General features: G+C 43.7%; 1 protein-coding gene across 1 annotated transcript; it reads right to left on the reverse strand.

The window, feature by feature from the left end:
* Window positions 1-1,165: 1,165 nt before the first annotated feature.
* Window positions 1,166-6,522, reverse strand: LOC111857263 (choline-phosphate cytidylyltransferase B-like). The gene is made up of 8 exons (XM_023837925.2): window positions 6,243-6,522; window positions 3,419-3,518; window positions 2,977-3,090; window positions 2,737-2,888; window positions 2,421-2,499; window positions 2,067-2,209; window positions 1,790-1,978; window positions 1,166-1,644 (listed from the first exon to the last, which is right to left on the reverse strand). The coding sequence occupies exons 1-8, from the start codon at window positions 6,318-6,320 to the stop codon at window positions 1,426-1,428; spliced, it is 1,074 nt and encodes a 357-aa protein (XP_023693693.2). The 5' UTR covers window positions 6,321-6,522; the 3' UTR covers window positions 1,166-1,425.
* Window positions 6,523-13,301: the final 6,779 nt, after the last annotated feature.

The following is a 13,301-nucleotide window of genomic DNA, read 5'->3' on the forward strand; positions in this document are numbered from 1 at the left end:
GACCCAATAAACTCCCTGGTTCTATAACCCCATAAAATCTGAATAATCAGAATATTTTGAGCACCATCCCTGTAGAGCTGAAGAGGGCTGACCTTTGAGCATGGAGACACAGTGATCCTGTGTTATAAAGATGACATAAAATCCACCTTGGGCTTGTGGGCTCAGCCAGGAGTCGCTATGTCACGTGACAGGCGTGTCACATGGTTTCAGGTCCGTGCAGCAGAGTGTCACTCTCGCGTTTCTCCCTTTTCCCCCAAAGCACAGGGCAGATGTTCGGGTCCTCCTAATCCAGTGATTCTAACTGCGATTGTATTCTGTGTTCTACCTGCACATTTGTATTGATGGCCAGTAAAATCTGATCATCTGAACTCGTAAATCACCCTCGATTGACACACCGTACACACATTATATATCACCCTATCAGCCCGGAGACAAGAAAGAGCCAAGTGACTAGCAGGAATGACCCAAACTGACTCTGACTCCAACTACCCTGGTATCTGCAGGATACACCTGCTGAGGCACCATCATGAAATGTTTTTATAATCTCTCTCAAGCTGCAACAACCAATAATGTATTAACTGCCAATAACCTAATACTTTTTTAATACATTAATGGTAGTTTTTACATTATACATAAAAAGTTATTACATTTTTGATTCAGAAATTGTATCACATTATTGGTAAGTTATTTCATTAGAATGGAAAAAATGCAATTGGCAGTTATTACATTATTAGTTGCTACACAACCAGCACAAAGGAGAATGGCGTAGTTTAACCTAAATGACAGAATTATAAAAGAATGGTAATGGAAATTCCTTCCAAATACACCTAAATAAAGGGGGGCAATCACATGGAAAACAAACACGTTGCAAATACTCCAGGCTGTTTCCATGCTGCCCTCTAGTGGTCGGATTGTGTTTTTTTCCTTATTAGTCTGCGCTGGACAATGTCCAGCATCTGTTTCAGTCATTTCTTTAGCTAAAGACCTGAAGATGATGAGAAATATATGAGATTCTCAGATACTGCCACCTAAAAGCAGCAACCTCACTAAAATGGCTGTGTTGTGTGAAGGTATTTATGTTTGACTTTGTGAATGTCTGTGGGATATCGTTTGATGTGTATTAATAACTTATTCTTGCCAGTATGTTTCTCTGCTTGTTGAAAATAAACAGCATCGCCTTTAACACAACTTTATTTACACATTAAGTGATTTTTATCCATAAAAGAAATACAATGTGAAAGGCTCTGACTTCAGTCTCAGGCTGCTGTCCTGAAGTTCACATTTGCACATCACACAGTACAGACTGGGACATGCTCCCACATTGTGACACATTCTGTCAGGGATGCATGCTTTGAGTTTGCTGCTCTCCTGCACCGTCAGCCTCGTGTCTGTTACCTGCTTCCTGAGGCCTAGATAGCTGGGGTGTCATAGTGGTGTCATGGTGTTATTGTCATCGTCATCTTCCTCACTCATGCTGCTGGAAGAGGCATCCTTAGGGGAGAACAGGGTCCGTCGGGAAGCGGGCGAGGGGGAGCGCGACTGGGAGCGTGTTCTGCTGGGGCTGCTGCTGGGGGACACACTGGGAGAGTGGTAGGGGGACAGGGCCTGAAGCATCCGCCCACGGTGCTCCTGGAACATCTGCTTCTGGGGAGGGGAAGAAACAGGAGAAGCTCTGTTTCCAAGAGGAGAAAGGGATGAGTGTGAATCATCTAGGGAGTGGAAAAGGGGATATTCTGGTCAAGAGTGTACTGGAAATAGACACTTGCTGGGGGAGACAGCAGGATCTTACCCAGGCCCCATCAGGCCCAAACAGTTGCAGAAAATTCCCAATGAACTCCCGGGATTTTTCTTCCCACTTTAGGATGAGATCGTGGCTCTTCTCCTCAACCTTATACACGAAGTGTTTGGACTTTTCCTCCACCGTCTTCACCTTTTTCTTCATCTTGTCCACTTGGTTCTGTAAATGGTACTTCTTCTCCTGTGACAGTGAGAGTCCTCACGGTTAGCTTGTGCTACCTTGAAGCCACGGTGTTCCACACACAATGTCGGCTAGACGTTGCTCTCACGTTGATGTAGCTGACGTTGAGCTCCTTCGCAGTGTACCCTCTCTGCAGGTTGCGTCTGGCGTAGACGTCATAGTCCCGGACGATGCGGGTGATGATGTCAGATGTAGAAATGCCCTCTGTTCTCTGCGTGGCCACAAACATGCCTGAACACACATGCAGACTGAGGTGAGACTAGTCGAGTTACGATGATGTCCACCTGACACGCCTCACAGTTCCACACAGGTCAATATGCATTACAGGTATGAGGGTCTTTACTCCATCAAATGGAGGTATGGAAACACACGTAAGCAGAACGACACCCTCATTTACAAAGCGCACAGAAAATTAGCAAAGAGAAAATAAATGTGTTCCCACCGGCTTCCTTGATGTGTTTGTAGACGTCATGTGATCCCGCACATGCATATGGGATGTCATCATGCGTTACGAAGTCAATCTGAGAGAAAACCACACAGCAGAATCAGTAACAATTTGCCTCACTCAGAAAATGTGATGACCTGACTTACTATCTCCTTACTGCTATTGTCAGGAGCAGCGAAGGAACCTAATTTTATGCAGTAAAACACATTTTATACTCACATTTGTTTCACAGTGTAACTCACAACGACCAGGAAATTTACAGTGAAGACGTCTGCGAGGGTGACCAGCACTTTGATCTGGGGGTGAGGCTGACCTTGTGTTTCTCCAAGAATTCAGGTGAGAGGGTCCAGGGTGCATCCTGCACCACCTCATCCACGTATCGGCAGTGCCTGAGAGCCTCGTAGCGTTCCTCCTCAGTCATCACCGTGAAGCCCTTGTACTTGTGCGTGAGCTTGTCGCTGCACACTGACAAACACCATCAAATACTCCGTGTGACACTTCGATGTGGGCTTTTGAGTAATTTTTGTGTTGTGTGAAGCTGACTGCATCTCACCTCCGACAATCAGGTAGCAGTTGGGGAACAGGTTCTTGGCCTGCATCAGGGCACGGGCGTGGCCAGAGTGGAAGAGGTCAAAGATGCCATCAGCATAGACCCGTGCTGGCCTGTCTACTGACAAGACAACTAATCAGCTACCTCACACAAAACATACATTCAGCTAACCCTACCTTGCTAATTAACACTACCTAACCAGCTAATCTGAAGTTAACTTACCCAATTCAAGCTCACCCTTCCCTTTAAGTCACTGTCTTCCTTTATGACAACCAACGCAATAAATAATAGGCAATCATAATCAGTTGGCCTTCTTAATTAATACTACCATAACTACAATCTAAATTAAGCCAAAACTAACTCAAGCTTGTTTGTGGTACAGTTCCTGAAGGGAGCCGAGATGATGGATGTACCCTGGCATGTTGCTACATGGAGTAGGGCTCACCAGAGGTGCCACGGCGAGCCTGTGCCAGGCTGATTCTCTGATACGGGCTGTGGCTCTCTTGACTCGTTTCTGAGGCAAAGGCAGCTGGTTCCATCAGGGTCTGGGAATGGCATAAACATCATCCTAAGATAACTGTACCTGTGGAAGCATGGTCCCACCTCTGCTCAACTGCCTTACATGCACATTAGCAAGCTCCTCGTGTCTACAGGAATGCGAGCCCTCATCTTCATCACACTTAAAGGAACAGAACCTTAATCACTTCCTCATCTACAGGAATGCAAGCCCTCATCATCTCTTCTACAGCACTGCAAACCCTCATCATCTCCAACAGGAACACAACCCTCGTCTCATCTACAGGAACCACAGCACAATTTTTTGTTTCACTCATTTCTCAATTTGTGGGTGTGCATCTGTGAATAATATCTATTCTTTTGCAAACTGCAGCCTGGTTCTTCTTTGTTTCTCATTAATGAAGGGCTTCTTAATTGCTTTATGGGACTTCAGTCCTGCTTCTAGGAGCCTGATATGAACTGTCCTAGCAGTGCACTTCACACCACTTAATGTTTTCCATTCCTTTTGAAGGTCACTTGAGGTCACCCTCCAATTCATGAGAAACTGTAGGCATCAGTCATCTCTAGCATTAGAAAGTTGCTTCCGCTCTTTATCTGCCTGGTTTCTGGTCGTTCCCAGTGTCTCCTGCTTCACCTTATTCTTGTGTACTGCTGTCTTTTGAACCTGAAAGGAACCTGCTGCTCAGTGTAGCCTTCTGCCAGCAGAGCCAGGATTAAACCAGGATATAAAAATGCAGATTTAAAAAATGGAGCGGTCTCTTAATTTTCTCCAGTACTGTATCTGAACAGTAACAGAGGAAATGAAATTAACCTAATCTAAGGGACAACTTCTATTTAAGGTCATGACTGATTAATTCGTGCAGCTTATATATATTACATCAGCTTAATAACCCTGATGATGACCCCCCCCCCCTCTCAGTAATTATACATAGCTATCCCTTCCTAAATAGAGTGTGATAAGATTACTGGGCTTCTCTGCATGTTTATGAGATAGAGAGAGAGCGTGTGTGAGTATGCATGCATGTTTACATAGGGCTATGGTGCTGATGAGTTGTCTGTGATGTTGCCCCCTTGAACTATGGGCTGTTTAAGACCTTGCCTGTGATAGGAGGAGTAGGCAGTTAGGCTCCAAGGAAATAGCTGGGTGTGTGAGAGCAGCCCTCCGATTAGCTGAGACACAGGCCTATATAAAGGTCATGTGTGAGGGCGTGCCGTGTCACTCCTGACCTCAGGTTCGTGAGAGATGCAAACATCTGAGCTCCTCTTGGAGATGATCAAGCAAAGCTGGCTAATTTATACGTTATTCTGAGTGCTGAGTGTTCCAGCTGTGACCCCTAGAGGGTGGATCCTTCCAGCATGTGGCCCAGACCCCCATTCTTACAGCCAAAAAGCACATGCCTGCAAACCTTGGCTGAAGGTCTCAGTTGGAGAAACTATTCAATGCAGACTATAACCTCAAGGACAGATATCCATCCGATAACATCGTTGCTGAAATCATTGACTGTCTACTCTTTATTACAGATACAAACTCCAACAAACTCTGCCAGTGGTTTTATTTGCTGGAGTTCAATCATCTGGGAGATGTAATTAATATATACTTTGATTTCCAGTTTGACTCTTCTTTCCTGCTCATTTTATGATGAAGTTAAGATGGGTTTTTCATTCCATTGTGGACCCCTGGGCACTACCTGGTCGAATGTATTAATTAATTAATTAATTAGTATTAATTAATACTCTTCCTCTTTGTTTAGAAAAAGATAACTCAGAAAACGTGCAGACTGTTTAAAGTCTATTGTCTAAATTCCCACTGCAAATTAAGTTCAACACTTCCACCTCTAGAATTAGTTTTTTTTTTTTTTTAATTGTCCTGAACGGCATATAGGGTATCCTGTAACGAATTGGTGTTAAAATATGTATTCTGCAAAGGTAAAAATCCCATCTCTTAATTCTGCAATTGCAGTTGACTTCATATTAATCTCAATGTATTCTAGACTAATCAATAGCCTGTAATCATTTAAGATGAAGGCAGGACAAAGCAACTAGACACAAGAAGGGTATGACTGCGGTAACTGGAACTCTACGCACCGCCGTGGCCACGCCCTTCGAGGCACCTTGGCCACGCCCCTTAAGCTCTGCAACCAGCGCCACTTGTTCATTTGACACGCCACACTAATCCTGCCTCTGATTCCAGCTGTAGTGCTCAGACGCTGGGATGCTGGCAGTTTAAACGGAAAGCGGTGCTGTTTTATCTGCATCTCAGCTGCTTAAACCGAGTTCTCCATGTATGCACACAAGTCTTCTATGCATGCAGGTCTTTGCAGCAATGCCTCTCTGATTCGTTAGTCTAAATAAGGACTTTTTCTCCAGTCACCAAATCCTGCTGAAGACCCGTGCTACTTCTGTGTTGGGCCTCATGAATCATCTCAGCTTGTGCTTTACTTCAAACCTCTGGAAAGTCTCTGTGTTTCCGTACCCTCTATTGAGATGCAAAATACAGAACCTTCAAACGCTATTTTTAGTTGGCTACAGACTAGAATACACATACCTGTTTCTTTTAGCGAAAACCTTATACCCCTAAAATACGCGGATACCATACAAACCAGTCTCCAGCAAACGGCATGTATTGAAATGTTTATCATTATTCAAATTATAAGCAATCAATGCATTTAAAAATTCAGCAAAAACCATAAGAATGATTTTGAAAGCATATCAGTATTTGGTTCGGAGGACGGCTGTTGGCGGCGAGCCCTTACCCTGCGCGGTGCGGCCTGGCCGCGCTGCCCCTGTCTGCCTCCGTTCCCCCGTGCTCCGGCGCGTCTCCTGCCCACCATGTCCGATATGCGGCCGCTCCACTGACCGCTCGGCTTTTACACACGCTGGATCCGGCTGCCCCCGATGACGAGAGCGATCGGTGCAAAGTCCATGTTAGATCAGTTAGCGCAGCTGATCTGGACCCAGAGCTTATCGGAACCGCGGCTGGTACAGAAAAATTGGCCATGGAGCTGAAAGGGCGACTGACATGCGATATTATGAAGATAGCACGACTGAAACTGAAACTGACATCAGTTAAAGGTGCTGCTACGCATCTCCAGATCGATACTGAAATATGGATTCTGTCAATAATCCAAACGTTAAAATATATTTTCCGCTACAAACGTAGGTAACACTTTATAATACTGTTCCGTAGTTAACAGGTAAATATGCAGGAAGTAAGCAGCAACAAAGGAGTAGCGCTTCATTAACACCTAAATTGGTACTATTAACTACTAAGGAGTTATGCTTAATTACTCAATAGGTAATAGTGAACTAATTATTATAGTAGTCCTCTATTACTTCATTAGGAACTATTGAGTATTGCTGGTCTCTGGGAATTATGTACTAACTATGGATTATTTCTAATAACTACTAGTTCATTACTCATCAAATGAACAGTGCTTTTTTTTGGACTAACAGGAACTTACAGGCTACTGTTCTGAATGGTTTTTGCCATTTTTTTCCTTTTGGAATAACAGGCTTCTTTCTTCCTACTTCTTTGTATGACATACAACTTATTCTACAAAATATTACTGCCAAAAATATGTATACAGTACCTACATTTTAATTATTTACCTCACTTCAGTCCGTGTGCCAGTGTTCTTCAAACTGTGCTTTGAAGTCCAACTGAAGGGATGGTCAAACAGAGACTCGTGTTTTGCCACATGATGTGCTCCACCACATATTGTTGATCTTTTCTAAACATTAAGAAATTAATGTATGCATTTTAAATAAGGCATGAAGTCTTACTAATGACCTAAATAAAACTAATTGTAACTCATTAGTAAGGAATGTGGTGTTACTGACTTCTTCCATAGTAGTTACTAAAGAACAAGAACAGCATTATAAAGTGAAACACACTGTAATTCATTAGGAACTATTATAAAGTGTTACCCAAATGTATAATGTATAACAAATTATAGCACAAATAACTTACTAACTCAGTTACTACTCAAGAACAAATTATGAATTAATATAGTAAAGTTGCTGTTGTGCCTGATATCCTTGAAATGTCATGATGGATTAATAGTGAACATGGGATTTGTGTACTGCTGCATTATTTGTGCCCCCTCAAGTAAAGTGTTACCCAGTATTTATTGATAATGTGTATTTTAATCCGAATTTATTTAAGGTGTCATAGAATGACAAAAACCCTATACATTAATCTCATGCAATTCCATGAATGAGTTACAGCACTGAAGTTGGAGTGAAATATCTTGGTTTATAAATAGAAAAGGTTAAACTAAAACTTACGACTACATAACATTGCACTTAATCTATGTTAGTGTGGATATGAGGGTGATTTTTTTGCCCGATTATTGTTCCAGTAGACGCGCAATCATTGATAATAAAACCCATGTTTTACCAGCAGATGGCAGTAGAGGATATGTTTTACTTTACCTACCAAACTAACCCGGTAATATGACTCGGGTAACCTTTCCCGGGCTTAAAGCGACTTTGACGTCTAGCACTTAAACAATAATAATAAGAAGAATTATATACACATACAGTGTACACTGTATATACATATATACAGTGGTACCTCAAAACTCGAACTTAATCCGTTCGGAACTCCGGATCGAATCCTAAAATGTTCGAGATCTGATCGAATTTTCCCTATAAGAAATAATGGAAAACCAATTAATTGGTTCCCGGCCCCAAAAAATTACACCTAAATGTTTTTTTAGCAATGTGTCCTGCCCCAATCGACCGCTCTTTCCGCTTGCCACGCCCCCTCGTTAACCCCGTGTGGAATCCCCGTGTGATCAGCTGTTTCTGGTTGTTGTCATTAGTCCTCTGTATTTCGTCCGCGTTTCAGTTGGTTTCCACAGTCCAGTCATTGTATTGTCCGTCTTTGTTTTTCCTGCCTTACCTGTTATTAAACCCCGTATTCCCCAATACCCTGACGTCTGCGCCTTTGTCTCTGTTCTGTCCCCGCTCAGCACGACAATATTATTATACTTAAATGTATTAATGGTTTATTATTAATATTAAAATAATGAATAAGAAATCTTTATTTTTAAATGTATTTCATTATATAATAATCACTGTTACTGTCTATCATTGTCTAAATGTATTTTTACTGTCTAAATATATGTATTCAGTTAGTGTAAACATGCACGATGCTATCAGCGAATGCAAGGCTGAGACTGAAGCTTTACCGCTGACAGACGTTGCATGTGACTCATTTCCCCACGCATAAGTTATCTTAGGTCGGTGTTCACGGTTTGACTTCTGAGATTCAGATCGAGCTCTAGGTCATTTTTTTTTCGAACTGGCTGATTCGACTTTTAAGAAATTCGAGTTCTAATGAGTTCGACAACTGAGGTACCACTGTGTATGTGTATGTGTATGTGTCTTGTTCGGACTTGCGGAACACAATTGTTTTCACTTGCGTACAAGACCCATCCCCACCCCCCAAGAAGAATGGTCCGAATGAGATCTTTTGCACAATATTCACATGGACAGTAATACACATCGCACGAGTATTCCTTTGATGGAGTGACTGAGAGCGTGACTGTGTATGTGTGTGTTCTGCTTAGAGCTCAGCGTGATGGATGATCCCTCTCAATCCCTTCTGACAGGCATGAGGGATGAACACAGACATTATCCAAGATCGGTGTCATGATTCAGTAGCATGTCTGTTACTAGTGTGCGTGGCTTTGTAGATGCGTGAGAATGTACGTGTCTGCAGGTATATGAGACTATATGTTACCATGCCATATACAGTAGGCTATTTCTTGTGCTTGCCATTCCAGGCATCATCCTCGAGCTCCCCCGTAAGCCGCTGCTGTGGGCTGCTCCATTTCCATCTGCCTGCCCTGTATTAGGGGGAGCAGGGTTCTCGGAACCCGCTGCGGGGGTGCGTGTCTGGGAGGGCACATGCTGGCCGTGGTGCTCTCATGGATGACTCTTCAAATGGCTTCCGGGAACAGACGAGTTTAGGCCAGGTCTTCCTCAGAATCGACTGGCGCTGGTGGGAGTGAAGAGGAAGTGGAGTCGTGCGTGTTTTTGATGAAGGGACCATCGTGGGAGCATTTTCCCGCTTATCTTTCATTACCTGGATGTGACTGTGGCTTTTTTACCTGGAAGCAGTTCCCTCAGTTCTGGTCCTGCATTGTCACAATGTCTATTGGCTGCATACTCTGGTTGCTTAATGGTTTATATGTTTTTTTAGCTTGTTAATGAAGTTCTGTGAAGGCATCATAACATAGTTTCACAAAGTTCTTTTTTGAATGTCATGGAGATTATTTATGTAATATAATGCGGTCATGTGCTCAACACATCCCTGAGAACCAGGAGTGCACATTCAGGACTAATATTGCAGAGCTATTACACAACTAATATTATACAGTGACCTTTCTATTTTGGCATATCTAGGACAGAAAGTAACATATTGGTTAAGGAATAGTGACCCAAAATGGTCGCTGGTCCCAAAGCAGTGACCTGCTGTAAATGTAACCTGATTTGTTACAAAAAATGCTTTGACTGAAATCTACATTTTAGAGGTCATCTGTGCGCTGCTACAATCACATACAATAAGGTCTGTCTAAAATGCTAATCCTAACATGCTGCTCTACTTTCCAGAAGGACCTCTGATCAGCTGTGCTTAGGGAGAGGCAATAGCTTTATAGAGTTCTTTTTAGATTAAAGTCACACCGTAGGCTGTCCTGGGGAGAGGAGCTGCAGAGAGAAGCCAAACTGGAAGCCTCACACATCCTTAATAAGCTGCTTGGGCCGTGACCTTCCTGGAGACGGACGCTGTTTGTAGAGGTCCTGGTATTTTAAGTATAATGAGGGATGTGGGTTAGTATTACATGAACACTTGCTAGTTTGATTGATTGATGTCCTCTGGTTTTATTTTTGTGGCCCTGTATTCCTGGACCTGCTTTTAACTTCTTTTGTGACAGAGAGGCTCCAGGAAGGTTAATTGAGAGGAGTTTACAGCTTGCAGGTTGGAGCCAGTGAGTTCTGGATCTCCAGCAGCCTTTGACCCCGGCCAGCAGTCAGGTCGAGCCCATTATCTGTGCAATGTGGAAGCAGAGCACAGGCCGTGCTGGTAGAGGGTCGAGGGGGGCATGTCTGCCATTCCCACGGCTGCTCCCTGTTGTCCCAGTCACAATGGTGACCTCTGGATTTCTAGGAATAAGACGTGACTCTGGAAGCCTCAGGGCTGTGGTGGTGATGTCCACTGTGTTTAGACCAGGATTTGTTCCAGTGATCTCTTGACTTAACAAATAGCCACACAGGCAGTAATAAAATCTACATACTCTATGTTAATCAGCATTAAACTGGCAGAAAAATAGAATCACTGGGTGCTGCAGTGGTGATGTGTAATGTTACTGGTAGATTAATGGTGTCGTTCTGTGCTTTTGATCTATGTTGAAATGAGCATTAAATCAGCTTGTGATGGGTGTTTAGTGTGTTTGGACCAGAGAAGGAGGGTGAGTATAAGAGTCTGTCCACTGGAGAATCCATTAACCTGTCAGATGGGCTGCTTTTCCACGGACTCCAGCTTTTAATGCCTTCATTCAGGAGGATTTTTGGGCTATAAGTGATGTATAGTGGTCTTTCAGCTGGAGAGCGTAGAGGAGGTGCATTGGACTGGCATAGGGGAGGTGTAAAGCGTTTGTTATGCTTGTATATAGAAGGTATAAAGGAGGTGCATTAGAGTGGCAGAGGGGAGGTGCCAGGCTGCTTTTGTGCCTGTATATGGATTGTGTAGAGGAGGTGCATTAGAGTGGCTGAGGGGAGGTGCAAGGCCACTGTTGTGTTCGTATACAAAAGGTGTAGGGGAGGTGCATTGGAGAAGCAGACAGGAGGTTTAAGGCTGCTTTTGTGCTCATACATGGAACATGTAGAGGAGGTGCATTACACTGGCTGAGGGGAGGTGCAAAGCTGCTGTCGTGCTAGTATATGGAAGGTGTTGGCTCTAGTGACTGGTTTGGGAGAGGGATCCCAACAGCTGGGGTTTTCAGGCAGGGATGAAGGCGCTAATCTGGCTCCTGCAAGCTGAGATGGGCAACCCCCCACCCCCACCCCCACATGAGGCTCCATATTCATGCGAGGTCAATGAAGAGGATTTCATTTGTAATTAATCTAGCCTTTTGAGATCTTTGTGACTTAGTCCTTCTCTATGGTGAACCTTTTCATTGTTGCTGATAATGACCAAATGAGCCTAAACCATCACTGCTCACTGGATCACTGTCTCATTCTAAATGAAATTAAACGGCACCATCATCTCACTGTATCACTGTTTCAGTGCATCTCTGGATCACCTCAACATTGCCTCACCACTATATCACTGTATCAGTTCACATTGTGTCATCATATCACTGCAGCACTGCACCATCATTTCATTGTATCATTGGCTCACTATCTCTGTATCAGTGTATCACCTGCATCAGCATGTTAGTGAATCAGTATTTCCATGTATATCAGTATTTCAGCGTATCACTGTATAAACATGTTACTGTATCATTGTTTCAGTGTACTGAATAACTGGATCAGTTTATCACTGTATCAATATATTACCGAACTACTGTATCAGTGTATCACTTTACTATATCAGTGTTTTATTGTATCACTGAATTACTGTATCATTGTAGCAGTCTCATTGTTGCCTCATGTCGTCATGTCACTGCCTCAGTGACACTGTATCAGATAACCCCATAGTTGGGTCTCAATCCATGGGTGCCCGCTACAGATTTCTCCTCAGACTTCTAGACAGAAACACACACACATTCAGCACACGCCGGGGGACATCAATCACATTTATTAGCTGGTAATGGCAGTGACAGCCTCTGCCCTGCTTCCCGTGTGGCCCAGTGTCACAGGTAGAGGATGAGATGACCATAGCTGACTATGATTTCACTAATTTGTCGCTTAGTATTATCATTCCTGGCCAAATGAGGACCGTGTCAGTGTTTGTTGATCTCTAACCCCAGTGATCTGGACAGTGAGACTCTGTTTTGACAGGCCAGACAGCTGGGGCAGCTAAGGGGGATTCTGGCATGAGCTTGCTGAAAGACAAGCAGTTTGACCGTGGTACTGGAATGCTTGGCAGGTATTTGGGAGGCAGGAGCCTCACTTTATAGGCGTGCCGACTGGGAATGTTCCCAACCAATCAAAACGCAGGACAGCCGGACAGTAGCCAGGCGTCATGGCAACCCAAACAACAAATACATTTCACTCACAGAACATGAAATATGTAATCAGCACTAGTATACCTGATGTTTATTAAAACAATCATCTTGTCTTTGGTTTCGAGTTCCACAATGCATTACATAAATTTCATCAATAGGCTGGTGAAAATAAATTAAGTAAGACCTCAACCAGCCACTATCCTGCCACAGTCGTCTGTGATTGACAGTCATATTTCCTGTCCCCCAATACACAAATTGCCACCACAGCTGTGGAGGGCAAAGCATAAGGATCCATACTGGTAGGAGGGGGCTCAGCATACAAGCCCCCCCTGATTGGAGACATCAGTGGCTATTATGACTCCTCCTGTGTGTAGATATCCAGCCCTGTTAGAGCCTTTCTAATAGCACTCAGACAATTATCCTCCATCTAAAGGGAAATCTCTGGCTGTTTCTGGTGCCGAGTGTCGAATTACCAAATAGATCTGCTAATTAAATGGTTTTTTTCTTCTCTGCCTGGTGAGGGACACGACTCTTCAAAAAGTGCTGCCTGCCCCCCCCAACCCCCCCCCCCCCATTCCCGACTCCCCCAGCTGTCATGGAGGAGTCCAGGAAAGTGCTTGGACTCAGCCCCCA

The sequence above is a fragment of the Paramormyrops kingsleyae genome, chromosome 24, assembly GCF_048594095.1.
Source record: "Paramormyrops kingsleyae isolate MSU_618 chromosome 24, PKINGS_0.4, whole genome shotgun sequence".
NCBI classification, from domain to species: Eukaryota; Metazoa; Chordata; class Actinopteri; order Osteoglossiformes; family Mormyridae; genus Paramormyrops; species Paramormyrops kingsleyae.

Bases quoted from the DNA above. Each gene is read 5' to 3' on its own strand.
- LOC111857263 (XM_023837925.2), bottom strand. From the start codon at position 6,320: ATGGTGGGCAGGAGACGCGCCGGAGCACGGGGGAACGGAGGCAGACAG. The intron at 1,979-2,066 runs GTGAGAGCAACG...TCACTGTCACAG, and splicing joins TCAACGTCAGCTACATCAAC to GAGAAGAAGTACCATTTACA. The intron at 1,645-1,789 runs GTAAGATCCTGC...TCCCCTCCCCAG, and splicing joins TTGGGCCTGATGGGGCCTGG to AAGCAGATGTTCCAGGAGCA.